The sequence below is a fragment of the Pezoporus occidentalis genome, unplaced genomic scaffold, assembly GCF_034315485.1.
Source record: "Pezoporus occidentalis ecotype Australia unplaced genomic scaffold, CSIRO_AGI_Poc_V1 ctg67, whole genome shotgun sequence".
In the NCBI taxonomy this organism is placed as follows: Eukaryota; Metazoa; Chordata; class Aves; order Psittaciformes; family Psittacidae; genus Pezoporus; species Pezoporus occidentalis.
Window position 1 is genome coordinate 1,884,374 of NW_026916019.1, and position 17,358 is coordinate 1,901,731.

At 37.9% G+C, this 17,358-nt stretch overlaps 1 protein-coding gene across 1 annotated transcript in view; it reads right to left on the reverse strand.

The window, feature by feature from the left end:
• The window catches only part of NOX3 (NADPH oxidase 3), a 169,886-nt gene that overhangs the window by 26,824 nt on the left and 125,704 nt on the right, over window positions 1–17,358 (reverse strand). Inside the window, 3 exon segments of the mRNA XM_062640781.1 lie at window positions 8,453–8,537; window positions 10,314–10,424; window positions 10,630–10,725. Coding sequence (XP_062496765.1) covers window positions 8,453–8,537; window positions 10,314–10,424; window positions 10,630–10,725 — 292 coding nt within the window.

Sequence of the window (17,358 nt, forward strand, 5' to 3'; positions counted from 1 at the left end):
TTGGGCATACACTGAGGACTTTGCAAGAGTTAAAGTGGCAAGAAAAGGAAAATTTTATGAAATACATGTCTAATGTGAAGCAGCTGCTTCACACTGGAGAGGAGACAAACAGCTCTGAGGTCACCTCCATGACTACAGTCAAATGCCCGCACAGTCTTTGGTGTCATCAAAGGAGAACCTCTTGAGAGATGAGATAAAGGTGTTTGCCTCTAATTTTAAATTGTTCAAAATGAGCTAAACTGATTAAAATCCCCCTTTTCCCCCATTAGTGTATTAGGATGTGCAATGGTCTAATATTGCTACGCAGGTCGCTAATTTATCTCTTTTAGGCATAGACCAGTTTGCAGCTTGCACTGGGGATATTTAAGAGATGCGTCCAATATCTGTCCCCTATTAACAAGTAGCTATAGCATTACTTTACACAGGTGGAGCCTGGGAAAACCACCAGAACTATGGCTTAAAGGGAGAAGTCTGAATCACAATGTTAGATCTGACTTACTCTGAGCTTCATATATCAATTCTACTTCTGGCCTGCTCCCAAAGGTATATGAAATGGTCAGTTTAGAAAAATACCTTAGAGTGAAGTGAGAAACCCTGTAATTTTGCCTAGGGGAAAGGCAATAATTTCAAAAGAAGAAAAGAAAAAGAATTTTGTTTTATAATTGGCTAACAGGTAAAGTCATAATCATGCAGAGTTTCAGTTTTCAGGATGAGAGATTCTCAAATCCATTACAGTAAAGTTGTAATTAATGCAAAATATTAAACGCCAAAGGATGAAAAAAATTACAATGAAAAACAATTATATGTTTACAGTAGAGCTATTAGGATATGCTATCTCTAGTTTTTATAATTAGCTTCCCGTTATCTCTCCTTCAGCTTTTATCTGTTCCTGTTCCTCACCATTTAAAAAACCTTTCTGAAAGGCAGTATTTGTCGTAAACCAAATGCGATCTTTTTCCCTGACCAACATTCTCTCAAAATAAGGTTATTTTTCTTCTCTTTTATGTTATCTTTTTCTTTTTCTTTTTTCCTTTTTTATTTCTACTTTTTTCCTTTTTTCTTATTTCTCCTTTTCCTTATCCTTTTCCTTTTTCTTTTTCTTTTCTCCTTTTCTCTCTTCTTTCTCTTATTCCTTCTTTCTTCTTTCCTTTTTCTTCCTCTTTTTTTTTTCTCATTTTTTTTAATTGTAACTGTTTTCATAAAACTAATGTCTTACTGTGCTAGTTGTGCTAGTCACTGTGTAATCACAGATGAAAACACAGGATTAAATGCATCAATACTTTGGTATTGCTAAGTCTTTTAGGTACATATCCGCTTAGAGAGCTCCCTCACCCTGGTGCTGGAGTCAAGCTCCTCTGCAGCACCTATGGAGAGCTGTGGGCATGGGAATACGAGTTGAGGTAGGCTGCTGGCCATGTACATGCTTAAAGCAGGCATTGCAAAAAGGTAGAAGACTGCTCTCTTCCCCAACAGTAGGTTAGTCCATGTGTCCAGGCTGAAGCGAGGTCATTTTCACTCTCTTCTTCTGAGGTGATCTTTCTAGATCAGTAGATGTGCTGGGGTTGGCTGACTTTCAGGTTGCATTTCATTCAAAATATTATGTCACCTTGGGGACTCCCCCTGCCACTCCCTAACACCTGCTTCACCTCATTGCCCCATGCTGAGGTACTCACTAAGAGGTGAAAGGCCTGTTTGAAAATCCTTGTTACCTTGAATTTGAAGTCGGGCTTTAAACTGAATCGCATGTCCTAGTCACCGGGCTGACTATTTATTCGCTTGTGAGCTGTCTCCTAATGACACCCTTAATAAAAATAATCAAACATTTACTGATACAAGCATCCCAAGGGAATGCCCTGAGCACCCAAACTGCAAAACCAAGCTCCCATTTTTTCTGAATCTTTGGCCCAATGAATAATACATTATTTATACAAGCTGGAATAGCTTCAGCAGAATGGAGACTGAATCCAAATGGGTATGAACTGCACAGAGATAAAATGAGCCTGGAAATTAGAAGACAGATTCAAGCCATCAAAGGAATGAGACTCTAAAATAACCTTTCAATAAACGGGATAATGGGATCAAGCAATCTAAGCAGCTTTCAGCTGAAGGTTGGTCATTTTATGAAATAGCATATATGACGTGACTGAGCTTTAGAGGGTATTGAACTCAGTGACCTGGCATGTCGTTGTTATGGATTAGGTGCTGCATGTGAAACAACCCAGCCAGCGTCAGGCAGAAAATGCTCCTGCAAATCTGTATGTGAGAGGGTGCTCCCAGCACCTCAGCAGTGCTGGGATGCTGGAAGGAAGGTTACACTAGACCACAGGCAGCAAGTGAAATGTGTGGATTCAGGCTGTCAAAACCTAAAAGCCTGAGAGTTTCTGAGCTGCAGGGTTTAGGTGGCATCTGTGTGGGGGCTGTGGCAATCTGTTCCCCAGCGTACAACTGATGTACAAGCAGTATATAAACACTGTTTATGTATTTAAGTGTAACAGCACTTTTAAGTGCTGAGTGAGAAGGGGGGAAACTGTTCAAACAAGTGACTCCTTTCAGAACAGATGTTTTGGCCTGGTAAGGGTGCTATCAGATCCAGCTGGAAGAGAACCAAGTCATTGCTTGACAAGGACCTGATTTCTCTGACATCTCAAAGTGAACTCGGAGGACAGGAGTGTGGGGGAACAGACCACAGTCTGTGGTAGGTTATGGAGTTACATGCTGCATGTAGTGTGGTACTGGACTATGGGAAAGGGGAGAGAAATCTTTAAAAGGATGGAAAGCCCTGACAGTGGTTCTCTGAGTAAATCTACTGAGCAGTTGTATCTTGGCATTTGCTGGCGATTACTGGTGCTTGGGCCTCTTGTGCTCTACACCTGCAGGATGCTCGTTATAACTCTGGTATGATGTAATAGTCACCATAGCCTTGGGACCATGTAAGTTTCACACAGTTATAATCCATAGTGTTGTTTTACCAAGGGTTCTCCGCAGCATGTAAACTGCAGGTTTTTGACTGTCCTTGCTCATTTAGAATAGTAACTGACTACAGACAGAGGTTTGAATCTGTTCATAGCATAACACACTTTCTCTCTTTCACCTACAAAACATATAGATTTTTTAAAAAGCAGTGCTGCAGATTGTGAAGTCTGCACGAAATTACGACATTTCCGTTGTTTAGGAGGTTATGAAATCCCACACTTTACTCAAAGTGCAGGGTTGTACATGATTTGTACAAATTCTAGTTATGTCAGCAGCAATAGGAAACCTGGTGCTATCTGGTGTATGCCAGGTGCTGAGGGTGAAATGAGGTGGTAGTTTCTTTCAGACAGACAGAGGTCTACATTTCCTATCAGAGTATTTATTTCTAGTCTTGAACAGAAAAAAAATGGGTTGAATGGATGTAGCTTCCCAAGGTCTTGAGCCAAAGATTTAATGGAGTAGTCATACTGCAATTTTTCCCTGAAAGAAATGATCCGCTTTCTGCAACTTTACCTAGTCAGATTTTTCTGCAGGTTTTTAAAGGACACCATTTTGCCTATCTGCATATTGTTCTGCTTTCCTGTAAGTGTTATGTCAATGGAAATATCATCATACCCACTTCTCTGAGATTTACCACACCTTCCCTTCTGGGTGATATTCCCTCCAGGTTTCAGCTAATGGGTAGAGGATATTGAAAGCATAGAAGACTTCCAGAACGAACAGGAGAGTTTTTTTTTTTTTTTTTCTACAAGCTTTTCTGTGGAAGTTGTTAATGTACAGAGTATAATGGTACACTGAAACTGTTAACATTCAAACTAATGATATACTGAATATGTTGGTTTACCTGAGTGTCCCATCATCTTAAATATTGCCTAGAGTGTTATTAGATTAATGCCTCTGATGGGTTTTGTGTGCTGCTAGGAAAAAATGAATGCAATCTAAAAGTGAATTATAGCTGGATGGTAAGAGTAAGGCAAAGATCTAATTCCCTTTTCAGTGTGGTTCATTTAATGTACAATAGTTGTGGCAGACTAAAAAGTCTTGCACTGGATACATTACCATTAGCTAAAATATTTTACATTTACATCCCTAAAGTGCATTTTCTGAAGGTCTTTGCATCTGCAGTGTATAGAATTTACTAAGCAATTCCAAAATTAATATGCAAATTTCTGAAATCTGAGCTTAGAACAATTGTGAGTTTTTTTCCCTGCACCACTTAGGGAAGTTAACCATGAGAGCAAAGTTTAAGGTATTATATCTTAGGATTTTCATTTCAATTTTTTTCTCATTCTGCATAACCAAATATAAAGTACAGAATGAATTATGTAATCTTTTAAACAAACAGTTTTTTTACATGAAGACTGAAGGCTTTTCATTGCTGTTTTTAGCGTCATCTAGAAAGTCTGGAGCACCTAACATACATTAATTTGTATTTGACCCCAAGATGTTACATCTAATCCATCTCTGAGATCAAATAAAAGGTTTTATTGGGAGGAGGGAGAAAGGAAAAGGGTTGCTATTAGAGCAGTGTGTTTACTGTACATATTCTTAAATACAAAGACATGTAATTAAATTATCTTGAAAGTCTGGTCAATTTAGCTAGTCTTATTCAGCCAATTGTGCCTTCAGTGAAGCATGCACAACTCTGATTGAACTAAACAGAAATTGCATGTGTTTATCTGAGAACAAGATTTCACTCTTTTTCTGCATGCCTGTACAGGATAATAATCAAACTGGAGCTTGCTGCAGGCAGTTAAATGTTTTGGTTAACAAACCCATCACGATAAAATCAAAGAGTCAAATACTGGGTTTTCTGCCCACAGTGAAGAGAATAGCTTTGCAAGCAGCTAACCTAGGCATGGGGAATTCTGCGCCTGACCAAGCCTGGATTTTTTAGCCACACACTGCCTTGTGCCTTTTCTAGTTACACAGGAACCTTCATTCCGTTTCATAATGTCTTTGTGGACTAAAAGGTGCAGGTTCGGTAAAAATTACAATAGTGACCATACACATACTTGCATTGGATTATTTTTTTTTTAGAATGGTCATAAACATCAAAAAAGAATTCAATGGCTTGGACCATTTTTTATCCTAGCGGGAAGCTTGTAATCTTTAATTTAATGTAGTTTCTTTTGTAGTCCTTGCACTAAGTCTGGATTTAAGCAGCATGTCTAAAAAAATGCAGTTTAATGGAAACTGGATTTCCTGTCATTTCTGGAAGTACAACACTGAGATATCAGCTCAACCTCTTTTGAAGATAAGCATCTCCTTCCCTGAAAACTTCATCACTTCTACAAAAGTGTGACTCGGGTCACCAAAGCTTTTTACACAGCCACCACTACCAAAACATGGTTGTGAATGGAAAGGTTTTCTGGTATTTTTAGCTATAGATTTTTCAGTGCTTGTATGAAGCCAAAAGTACCTGGCATTGCTGTATTTCAGTCTGTGTTTTTCATGTTTCTAAAGAAAATTGCAGTGCTGCAATTTTTAAGGAGCAGCAACCACCATCTCAAACAACCTAACTACAAAGTGCCTTACTGTCCTTCCCCTCCTTTCCCTTAATTGTTTAAGCTTTATTCATATCATAGTTCAAAAAGTCTTTGAGCAATATATCTATATAGCCTTTCTGCAAACATCAAAACAACACAAGAAGCAGTTTGTTCTTCAAAATATGCACCGTATGTCAAAGTAAAATAAAACTCTCCCAACACTTCCCACATCAGAAAACATATGAATGTACTTTCTTAAGAGGCTAAAAACAATACATTAAGAGGAAGGACTTGTATGAAATGTTATTTACTATCTCTTGTATGTATCTTTAGGCTCCAGACAACTGTGTCTCGACTGAAAAGTCTCTTTTGCATTAGAAAGCATAGAATGATTTGCACTGATCAAACTGAGAGTGCATGAAACTATGATTTTATTCTAGCAGAGTTACGGGTCTATAAGGAAGATTTATTAGTGGGTGAATAACTCCCAGACAGCTCTTATCACAGACAGGCATGCAGAACGCAGGAAGCCAAACTAAGCAGAATTCCCTTTACTGAATTTTCAATGATGCCTTTGATTATAGATAGCATTGTTTACTCTCTCTCTTTCCTCCAACTTCCCTCTTCCACTAGTCTCTAATTATATCCCTTTATGACCTGACCAATTAAAGCCTGCTCTTGAATTTGTATTAGAGCTGATGAAAAATAGAAGTTACAGATGTAGTTCTTCCAAGGCCATGTGCACCGTGGCTGAGCTGGATGCCTCTTAGAAGCCAGACAATACTAACGTCGTACTGACTATTTTTAGCACGCTATTAAATACGTATGCTGGAATAACACCACCTGGCATGCTGAGATGAATACATGTTACTTTAATAATAAAGGCGTCTACAATTTCATATTGTGAGGCTAAGATTACTGATCTGATCTTCAAATTGGTTTAACTTCTTGCCACCACATTTAGGCTATTGATCATACAGGGAAGAACATTAATTTGACTAAAAGTTACTAAATTGCAATAGACTGATAGAAGTTGACTATGTTTTTGTGTAACAAAGGCAATATAGGTAGTACTTGGATAAGTAATGTGTCAGTTGAAAGGAAAATGGCATGTTTACACATCATTTTAACACTTAAATTTTATTAAAAAGGACTCGGTATACTGGTGGATACCTCTTTATTCTGAAATGTATCTCTCACCATATGTACTGTATTTATTTATTTATTTTTTTTAATTAATTTGAAATTTAATTTCAGGCAACTGGCCATTCTTCCCCAAGTCTGACTATGCAGTAATGCAGTGTTTTCCCAAATATGGTAATTGTTTCTCGCTTGTCTGCTAGGGAAGCATGAGTTCATAAGTCGTCATGCTTTGCTCATTAGACCTCCTTGTATTTTATTTTCTTCCTCAAATATGTCGTCAACTATTTGTTGATTTTATATTCTGGAAAAAACACCTAACCCAAATAACAACCCAACAATGAACCCTCATTTTTTCCCTAGAGAGTGATAGAATTAAATAATGGTGCTTTCTGTCATTTCACATCATCTCCTGTGCCTTTTTCCTTGGAATTACTGAAGCCATAAAGTAATCACTTTTCTGATAGACTTGCACTTCCCAGAATATCCACCTTAATGCACTAGCAAACATTTTTATATGAACGTAAACCCAAAAAACATTAAAGGTTTGACTGTGCCGTTTCGCTTTCTTTCTGGAGCATGACAAATTATACACCAAGTAGAAGTTGGTTAATTTACATTCCTGGGTTGATTTGTTAATTAAAGAAGCAATGTTGCATTCTGTAAGAATCTGCTTTATGCTGAAACTGAACTCTGATAAATGAATGGCCATAACAGATAAGTAAATCATCATAATGCCCTATAAGATGCATTTTCTCATCCCTAATCTCCTTTAAATTCTTCAGCACTCCATACAAAGGATAAATTTCAGCTATTGATTCCTGATGGCAATCCTGACTTCATATTCTTGTCTCACTATGTGGGAACATTAGAAGCCTATACACACAAAGGCAGCTCCCCCATGTAGACTGAAAAAATGTTGGGTTCAGGATCCACTCTAACAGCCTGGGGGTAGAACTGTTACCCTGCAGTGTCTTATGCTTGCAAATAAACCTGTGCCTCATTCACATTTTCTAAGAAAACTATATGCCTCAGATACCTCTCCATCTCTATGTGCTTATGTACTTCCTCATGTTGCCGTTTGTTCTTCCTTCTCTGCATATCCCTTTTCCCCATACTATCTCCTGTTTGCCTCAGGTTCTCTTAATTCCTACAAGCTTCAGTCTTCTTCAGGTCCTTTAATCACTTGGAGAACAGGAAGATGCCATGTCTTCTTCCCAGCGAGGCTCAACCTATAACTCAGTAAGTCACTAGCACCAGCAGAACAGGTAACTTTTGATTTCAAGATCCATTTTTTCCCTCAAGGGTGCCATTAGTTCCCTGTACCCATCCCCTATTTAAAAAAAAAAATAAAATAAAAATTTAGAAACCTAAGGTTTTGAGGCAGCTGCCTGTCAAAAATTCAGATTAAATTTATTACTTGGTTGAAAAGTTGTTGAAGAAGAGGTAGTGGTGCACAGATGAGTGGTTTTACTCATAAGCACAATTTCCTTAGGAAATCAGACTGTAATGCCATGTCATCTCCCCAACGTCTACCCTCAGGAGTTTAATGAAACTCATTTACACTAAATGTTAAGAGAATACAAGCTGCTCATGTTGACTGAATGGCAGCTAGTACTTGTTATCCAGGTTGGGAGGTTATTGACTTAACAGTCAAATTTTTCTCAAGCAAAAAGGTTACAAATAGTTAATCAGATGGGACTCCTACACCTATTTAAAGCTGCAGTCACCAAATGATTGCACTAAAATAGCATGCCTGAGAGCTGATAGGGATTACAGACAGCATTATGCAGAATCACTGTGAAATTCAAAACAGTTCAAAGGCAAAGAAAAAAAGAGGAAATGCTTACTTGCATTTATAGCTATTCCATAGGCAACCATCTTGTGAAATGTGATGTTTTTGTCAAGCTGTCTCCTCAGTGCTTCTCCACAGCACTTGGTGAAAAAGCAGAACTTCTTTTGTATCATTCCTATTACTCTTTACAACTCACATTTTGGAAAGAAGAGAGGAGTTCAGTACTTTTAAAAATGGAATATTGAAGGATTTCAGTGGAAGTTTTGGGTTAGCCTTAACTTTCGGGTTCAGGTGACTATTTTCAGCATAGTGACACTCCAGAGTTTCTTAAGCTGTTAAGCTCATGTAGGGGCTCAATAACAATCTTGATAAAACTCTGCTGCATTTAACTGTGATTTGCGAGTGGTTTATCTGGGCTGGTGGTTAACTCATTTGCTGGTGTAAGGATACCATGATGGGCTACCACTGCTCTGCAAGCTCAGGTTTAGCTGCATAAACACAGCTGAACTGTTGGCAAAGCCAGCTTGCAATGTAAACATTTTCACTGCTTTTATGAAATGCATACCCCAGGAGGGTGAGGCTGTCTAGACCTCAGGTGTCTTCTGTGTTCCTGAGCTGTCTTCCCGTTATTAGAAGTGCTCATGGTGGTGTGCTCATGGCCAGCTGGCTGCCTCTGCAAAGAGCTGGCCTGTGGCTGGGGCAGGCTTAAGTGAGACAAAATGAACATGCTCTGCTGGAACCTAGACAGCTCTCATGGACCTAATTCAGTCTCTGAATGGTGCTGTGGGTGCCTGGATTGATCTCTTGACCTGGCACAGTGCCATGCCAAAGATCCTGGCGTGTATCTGCATTGTTTCCTAACTAATAAATCTTCCAAGTATCTGGAGCACTGCTGTGTGCAATGCCAAAACCACAGCACCTCATTGGAGAGTCACTCACTGGATGCAGCCCTGTGCTGACCATGCTGGAGCCAGTCAAGTTGCTGTGTACCGTGCTCCTTGAAGCAGAATATTGTCCAGAGATCAAAACATTGATTTTCTATGAGAAGAGTTCCAGTTCGCTGAGTTCTTACGCAGCATGTAACTGGGCATGCATATATTTAATGCTAATTCACAAACTGATTTAGAAGTCCAATGAGACTTTGCTTTCTTAAATGCTCAGCTCCTGGTCTCAGACAATGATAAAACGGTGTTGATTCCCAGCCTAAAGACTGATTGAAATGTAATTCTAACTCTGAAGGAAAAAAAGGAAAAAAAAAAAAAGGGGTAGAACTGAACTGAGAACCAACTTACAACAAAATAATGTTACCATTTTTAAATTCCCGTTGTTCTTGGAGTCATGAAGTGATCAGTGTTTTTTTTTACCCAAATGTGTGGTATTGGAATTGCCCTGACTGTAGTAATCCACTGCAAGTGAATTCACTGCATCTGACCAGATGACCACTCCATTACAAAAACGTGTGTAAAAAAAGTAAGACCTGAATGGTGGCCATTCAGGCAAAAGGGTTTAAATATGTTCCTTATTATCCTTATGCCCTCACTTTTATCTATCTGTACATTTTCCCTCTGCAGTTTTTACTTTGTAGCTACACAGGATATACATGATGGATGCATATTTCCTCCATTTGGCCAAGTTGCATTATTACATTCCCTTTTTTTGTAGGTCCTCACTTTTCTCTTCATGACTCCATGATATGCAGTGGCTGCCAAAATCAGTGTTGCGTTTACAGCACTGTGTTAAACAAGCCATTCTTTTCTCTTCAGTCATGAATTTAAGTGGTAATAACTAAGCAATAGTGTATAGACTTCTCTATCAAAAATTAAAATTCCTTGGAAAATGTTTGATATGGATAATACTGCTGAACTATGGAAATAAAAAAGGGAGAATAATGTGGCTATGTAAGAAATGATACTTACAATGCTTGCTCCTCTTAAGAATGAAATAAGGTTTCTACTGATGGGTAACAGGATTAGCATGCAGTTAAAATTAAGGCACGTTGCAGAAGCTCTTGCCCAAGCCAGGGCTGACTGTAGATATAACAGTATAAGGAAATTAAATTACAAGCTTGGTATAGGAAGCGAAAAATAAAGAGAATGCCATATTAACATAATACTCTTGTAGGAGAATATTACTGTTGAAGTATCAAAAATATAGTTATGAAGGATGTCAATAAAATCAGACTATGCATACATACTTCTTGTGGAGCCCTTTAATAATCAAACTTGTACTTACTCCCAGCATAATCCGTGTATAAATGTAAGCATCTTCGTCTTCATACCAGTGGAAGGTATCAATAAACAAATAGAAATTCAGTCCCAGCCACACCAGCTACAAAGCAGACAGGCTACAGATTAGTGACACTTACAGTATTTTTTAATGCATATAAAGTGGTTATGGTTATAGTTTTTAAAGTATCTGAGAGATACTTCAAAATCAGCATGCAGTGCAGTTCTTGATCACAGACGATTGAAATCATGAATGCCTGCTGAAATGAGGCTATCTTTTAGCAAATGCACAATTACAATCCTATTCCCATATCCCCAGTAGAGGAGATAGGTGGTGTTTACTGCGTGATGCTAAACTTGATTTTAAACACAGGTCTTAGCCTGGTCTCTAAGAAGGCTATAAAAGCTAAAATTAAAGAATTCCAGAAATGAAGGGAGTTAGAAGCTGAGGAAATTCCTTTCCTGTCCCCCATACTTAGATCATCAAAACTTCTAGAAAATAATTTCAATTACAATTGCAAACCCTTGTTCCCTTTATCTGAGGTCTAAAGTACATGAACTTAATAATAAAAAAAAAATGAAAGACTTTAAATTGTTTTTAAGACAAGTTAAAAAAAGGCTGATGAATATTTTATAGCAAGTTTTACATTAAGCTTGGGAGTATTACTGTAAGCAAACCATAAAATGTCTTTTAAACAAGCTTAAAATATTTATATGTATCCAATTAGATATATTTTAATGCTAAAAATACTCACTAATAACAGCACCAGGAGTTTTTCATTCAAAATCCAGTATCCCATCCTGAGTGCCTCTCCCTATGTCAGCAGCAGCTGACTTCTGCCTTCCAGTATAACCTGAGTTCTCAGGCTTTTCTACTAACTCCTTTTGTCTTTAGATTTTAATAAGCACATAGTGGGAGCAGAAGCTCTCTCTAGGAATTTTCTAATTAAGGACTGCCTGACAAGAACAGATCACCCAAGTGACATGTCTCATGACCTGTGTAAATAAAATGCTGGTCATTGTCCAGTCCTTTCTCTCTGCAGAGTTATTTCTCAGCAAATGAGATGCTGTCATTAAATTGTCCTGCTGTACTAGAATGCTTTGTCTTTGCAGTTTTAACAGAGGGCAGCATGTCTTCAAGATTTGTCTTTTAATTTAGTGTCAAATGGGAGCGTTCCTTACATGTACATTGCTAAAAGATATTGGGAGTGGCAAAATCAGTCAGAAGTTGGGAATTGTCAGAATGAAGGGTGCCCCTCTAACATTCATCTGGATTTCTTGCAATTACAGATTCTGACAATGTTAAAATGCGTGATAGTTTTTCATTCACTTGGCTTCAGTCCTAAAATAAGCAGTTAGTTTCTCTTTTTCCTATTATGTTGTTCTGTGTGAGGACATGAATCCTACTTCCTTCCCTCTCTGCTAGGCGAAGTAACAATTCCTGAGCTCCTGTGTCAAGCCTCACAAACATCAGCTGCCTTCACCCATGACCTGTGAGGTGAGGAGAGGATGCTTATTTCAGAGATCTGAGCCCAGAGGGGTTAGGCAAAACCATTCCTGATTTGTGCATGTGGCTTGAGCAGGTCTCTCCATGCATGCGCTCCAGACCCTGCTCCCACATTTTGTCTGCAAAGTGATGTTGCTTTGGCAGGACTTAAGGTACTCAGGAAATATAAAACTCTTCCAAATACAATCCACAAACACTGTCCTATGCTAGAGCTTAGCCTTTTTTTTTTCCCCCAAAATCAGCTTTTTATTTATAAAACCAGATGTTCTTGTTCCTCAGAGTTTGTCCTGAGGACTGTTCAGCCTACTTCTTTCTCCTCAGAGGTTTACTCCTGTGATGATCTAACAAGCCATCTGCAAAAATAAGTCAGCAGGATTGAGTATCTCTCAATCAAAAGATCAAAACTTTTTGACAGGCCAGTGTAACAGAGAATGCTGTTAGTCTATTCAAAACTTTTCTATAGTAGGTGGTTATTTGAGCAGCCAACACCATGATTATATTCAATATGAAGAGCAGATTTCCAGATTTGCTTTTACTAAGAGAGTAAGTTGTTGACTTTAATACACTTCTCCAGAGGGAAATACATTCCCCCCTGGCCTCTGTTACAAAATAGCACTGACAACAACTGGGGTAAGGAAGAGATTGCTTTAAAACATGGTCAGTTCCACTGCAGGGAAGTCCTCATGGCTGACCAAGTCTTAGCTCCTCTTTTGTCCTCGTTCTGGTGAGCACATTACATTTACCCTTGGCTCCCCTTGCCAGAAGCCATACAAACTCTGCTTGTAGTAAACTCATTCCTTCCCCAGTAAACCCATTTTCTTAAGGCCTTCCTGACTTGGCTGTGAAGGACAACTTTCTGTCACAGAAAAAATTTCTTAAAGTTGAAATGCTATTAAACTCAGCTACTTTTTATACCAGGGCTAATGACCATTAATGTGAGTTAGCAGAGCCATGGGAATATGGTTTTGAATACTCTGAATGCAAGCAGTTACAAGGGATTTATTTTGAGGTTTATTTCTCTTGAATGATAAAATTAAACATTACTTTTTAACAAACTTTGTGATAAACCATGGGCAGTAATTGGCCACTGTCTATTATGTGACTTGAAATAGGCTATTCCCACAACCACCCTCTTTATAGTAGCTTTGGTAATGCAGGAGCTAACAAGATAATGAGTATTGCTGTATTTTTCAGAAAGGTCAAAAGAAGAAGAAATGAGGGAAAAGGGAAGAAGAATGTGCAGAGGGTGAGGAGAAATACTGGTAAGGTCAGATGCCAATTTTAACTACTTAAAAAAAAGGGGGGGAGTGAAAACCCACTATCTGGATTAGCTGCACTTCAAAGGGAAGTGCTGCACTGAGATGTTCTGCTTTGAAGTTCAGCCGATCCAGACAGCAATTTTCTAAAATGAGTCAAAACTGGCATCTGAAATAGTCTTTTTTTTTTTATTTTTTTCTTTCAGAGTACAGCAGATTCATATGCTGGTTTCGGCTCCAAAATTTGTCTGGATCAGCAGCTGTACTTCAAAGCAGTCCATCTCAGTACAGCATTTAACTTTGAAGTGCATGTGGTCCAGATGCCAGTTCTCTTAAAGGAGCCGATGAATCAACTGCACCTTATTTTTTGTCTGTTGAAACAGCTATGTTTTTTTCTCATATATAACGGCAACGTGTGTGTTCTGTAGTATGGTATCTATCAATAAAAACATAAAGCTAACACAAAAGCTCTTTATTGCTTAATTTTCTATAAAGGAGCTGGTCATCATCATTTTATACTGATTTGCAGTGGTCTCAGCCAATTTCTAACACACACTATTCAGGTAAGACTCAGAGAAGTATATTTTATTGATTAAAGATCTAACTAAAGTCACAGGAAATATTCCATTTTGTTATTGTTTTATCATTATCATAAACTGCAACTGTCCTAAAAAGGATATAGAAGAAGGATGAAAAGGGATTTGTTCTGGCAGCTGGGGAAAAAGCAGTGTTGGGCATGCTGAGTTCCTATGCAAGAGACAGGCAACTCTGTCTTTAGCTTAAAAGGTCAGTTTTTGCATGGAAAAAGGTTTATGAGGTGCTGAATTCTTCCACGTAAGTATCTCAACATTAATGTCAATGTTTATATCAATTGCTGCTGCAGATCTCAATCGCAGTTAGTTATATTCTCTTTGACACTAACCTCTATCTGAGGTTGTTAGTAATTTTTTAAAGTACTTTCAATAGTACTTACCCTTTACAAGACAAATTCATGATTAGCATGAGACTGTATACATATTCCTATATATATTTCATTTTGCTAGGCTATCCTAATTGTACTATTAGATATGCATGCCTTGTTTTTCAAAGGCAAAATAATTTCAGTTGACTCTAAACTTTGCCCTAGCCATTCCATAGTTTTCCTGTGTGCTTGACTTTATGTCTGTTAGTAACCTGGATGAGCTTGATAAGCTTTACGATGCTACATATAGAGATGGATATAGATAAACAAATGATCCAGAGGATCAGAGTGCTTTAATTTTGCAGACCATCCGACAACCATTTAATTGCTGACTATACCAAGAGTGTATACTTTGTATTAGACCACACAAAATGGTGGTTCTGCCGGGTTCTCTAATTTTTACATTATTTCTATGTAATGTTTTGCAATAATGTTTCAGAAGTAAGAGACAGATTTGTGTTTGTTGAATGGATGAAGAAGTGGCACAATATATTTGATAAACCACTCAACTTTTTGAGAGAAACTGCTAAAGCTGATCAGAGTGCAAACCTTTTCCTTTTTCCCCTTTTTTTCTTTTAAAGATGATACTGAAGGAATAGAGGATGAGGCTCAGCTTTGGTTGTTCTTCAGTGCTCTGATTCTAGCTTTGTAAAGGAAACTTAACGAATTTCTCCTAACAGTGGCTGGGTGACTAGTAGCAGAAAAACAGCTATATAATTTTTAGAGATTTTCTTATAGTGTGGTGTTTTTTTTTTTTAACTACCTCATTAATGTTAATGGATTTTTTTATGAACTGTACTCACATTATGAATGAGGGAACTGTTTTGCAGTTTGAGAACTGCAAAGGTCTAAAAGACTTGTCAGTGCCAAAGATTCAAAAATTATCAGATTGTTCTAAAATTTATGAAATTAAGATTATGCAGTCTGGGGGAGAGAGCTGCCTGAGTATTAAGACTTCAAGGGCATCTGGCTTCTTGTTTACAGCTTTTTTCAGTAACACTGTGTTTATTTAAAAAAAAAATATTAAAAATATTGGCCCCAGAAGTGGGCTTGAACAACAACAAAAGATCATGCAGTTATTAAAACACTTGTGATGCAGCTGGCAGAATTAGCAATGGTATAGCAAGTATTGACTATGTTCACAAATCCCATCAGTGGTCACAAGGCATGAAATGGAGAGAAAGTCTTCTGTGTCTATCCAGAAAAGCAGAATAAATTTTAAGAACCCCTTTAAAAATAAGTCTTTTGGTTACAGGTCCAGTTCCTCTTGAACTCCACAAGCCAGTGCAATAAAACAGATACAGTGCGATAAACCACTTCCTTTCCCAGCATTAGAAGACCTGATACTGGTATTAGTAGTACCTCAATTGCCAAGTAGTGCCAGTATCTGGAATTGCAGCACACCTCAATGATGCCTATAGGAGTCAAGAAATGGAGTTGAAAAAATGGCAGAATGCAAAGGTCTGGGATCAAAATCAAAGGTCATTTTGGGCGCTAGAAGGGAAACTGTCACTGACCAGTGTGGGAACTGTTGTTTCTGCCTGAAGCGGGACTCGACACCCTGTTTGCAGAGAGCAACAACTCTGACTCTTTCCACAAGTCAGCAGAAAGGCTTATCAATGAGAAACTCAACAGCTATAGCTTGGGAGATACTCCAAATTATATTAATATTTGACTGCAAATCTTTTTTCTCTCAAGGGCCTCCTTTATTACCAAGCTCACACTGTAATCAAAATATACTCAGGAGCAATTTCAGACACTGAATAACTATTTGTTTCAGTAAATGCCAGAATCTCCCAGCTCTCGAATGTGCATCTCCAGGAGTATCCTACCTTCCTAACTACAGGTGCAAAATTCTAGTTTTCCCACACAAGCTGTTTTCCAGCTTCATAAAAACCCCAACCCCTCAAACAGCTGAGATCTTGTACAAATAGATGTGTCCATAGGTTACTCATATGAATTTTCCTTTTAGCTATTTCTTAGGAACCAAGCTGTAGAAAAAGAGATTAAAGATGAGCTGATCGTATCAATGTGTTTAAATACCTGAAGGGTGCAAAGAAGATGGAGCTAGCCTATTCCCAGTGATGTCTGGTGACAGTACCAAAGGCAATGGGCACAAACTGAAACAAAGGAGGTTCTGTCTGAACATCAGGAAACTCTTACTTTGAGGGTAGCTGGCACAGTTTTCCCAAAGAAGATACAGAGTCTCCCTCTTTGAAGATACTCAAAACCCGCCCGGACAAAGCCTTGATCAGCCTTGTGTAGGTGATCCAGCTCTGAGCAGAGAGGTTGGACCAGGTGGTTTCAAGTGGTCCTTTCCAGCCTCAGACATTTTGTGATATCTGTGATTTCCACTTAGTTTACTAGAACAAAGTGAATGGAACATTCAGAAGTTTCTCACCCTAGTCTATGAGCACACTTAATTTAACTAAATTAATTTGTCTTTTGTTAAAATTTTTATGAAGAAGTTATTAGATTAGTCTGGTTTTATTTCTGGCTTTTATTCAGAACTTTGTGATCCCATTAGCAGTCTGTTTTTATGAGGATGAAATGTTTTTGAGTGCTAGAATTAATATTTTCAGTGGAATATTTTAAAGCAATTTTTGCTGATGCAGTCTTAAATTCACCAAAAACAAGGATAAGAAGGAAACACAGGTATTTAAGTGACTTCATATACCTGTACAATGAGTAGCAATGACATATATAAAGACTTTCATAAAATTAATATAAGGACTTGTAGGTATGTTTTTAAGGCTGTGTGCTGAAAATAATTTTTTTTCCAAAAAACACATCACCATGTAAATTCCTCATTTGCATAGCAATAAAATTACAAGAGTTGATAAAACTGTATATTATCTGAATGGCTGTCAGTGAACTATTTCTCCTCATTTAGACTTTATATTCCTTCCCAAATTCATTCTTACATTGTTATTAAGTCCTATTCCATATTAAATTAAAAATGAAATGCATTTTGCCTAGTATAGGAGCATTAAAAGGTCACTCCTATGTACT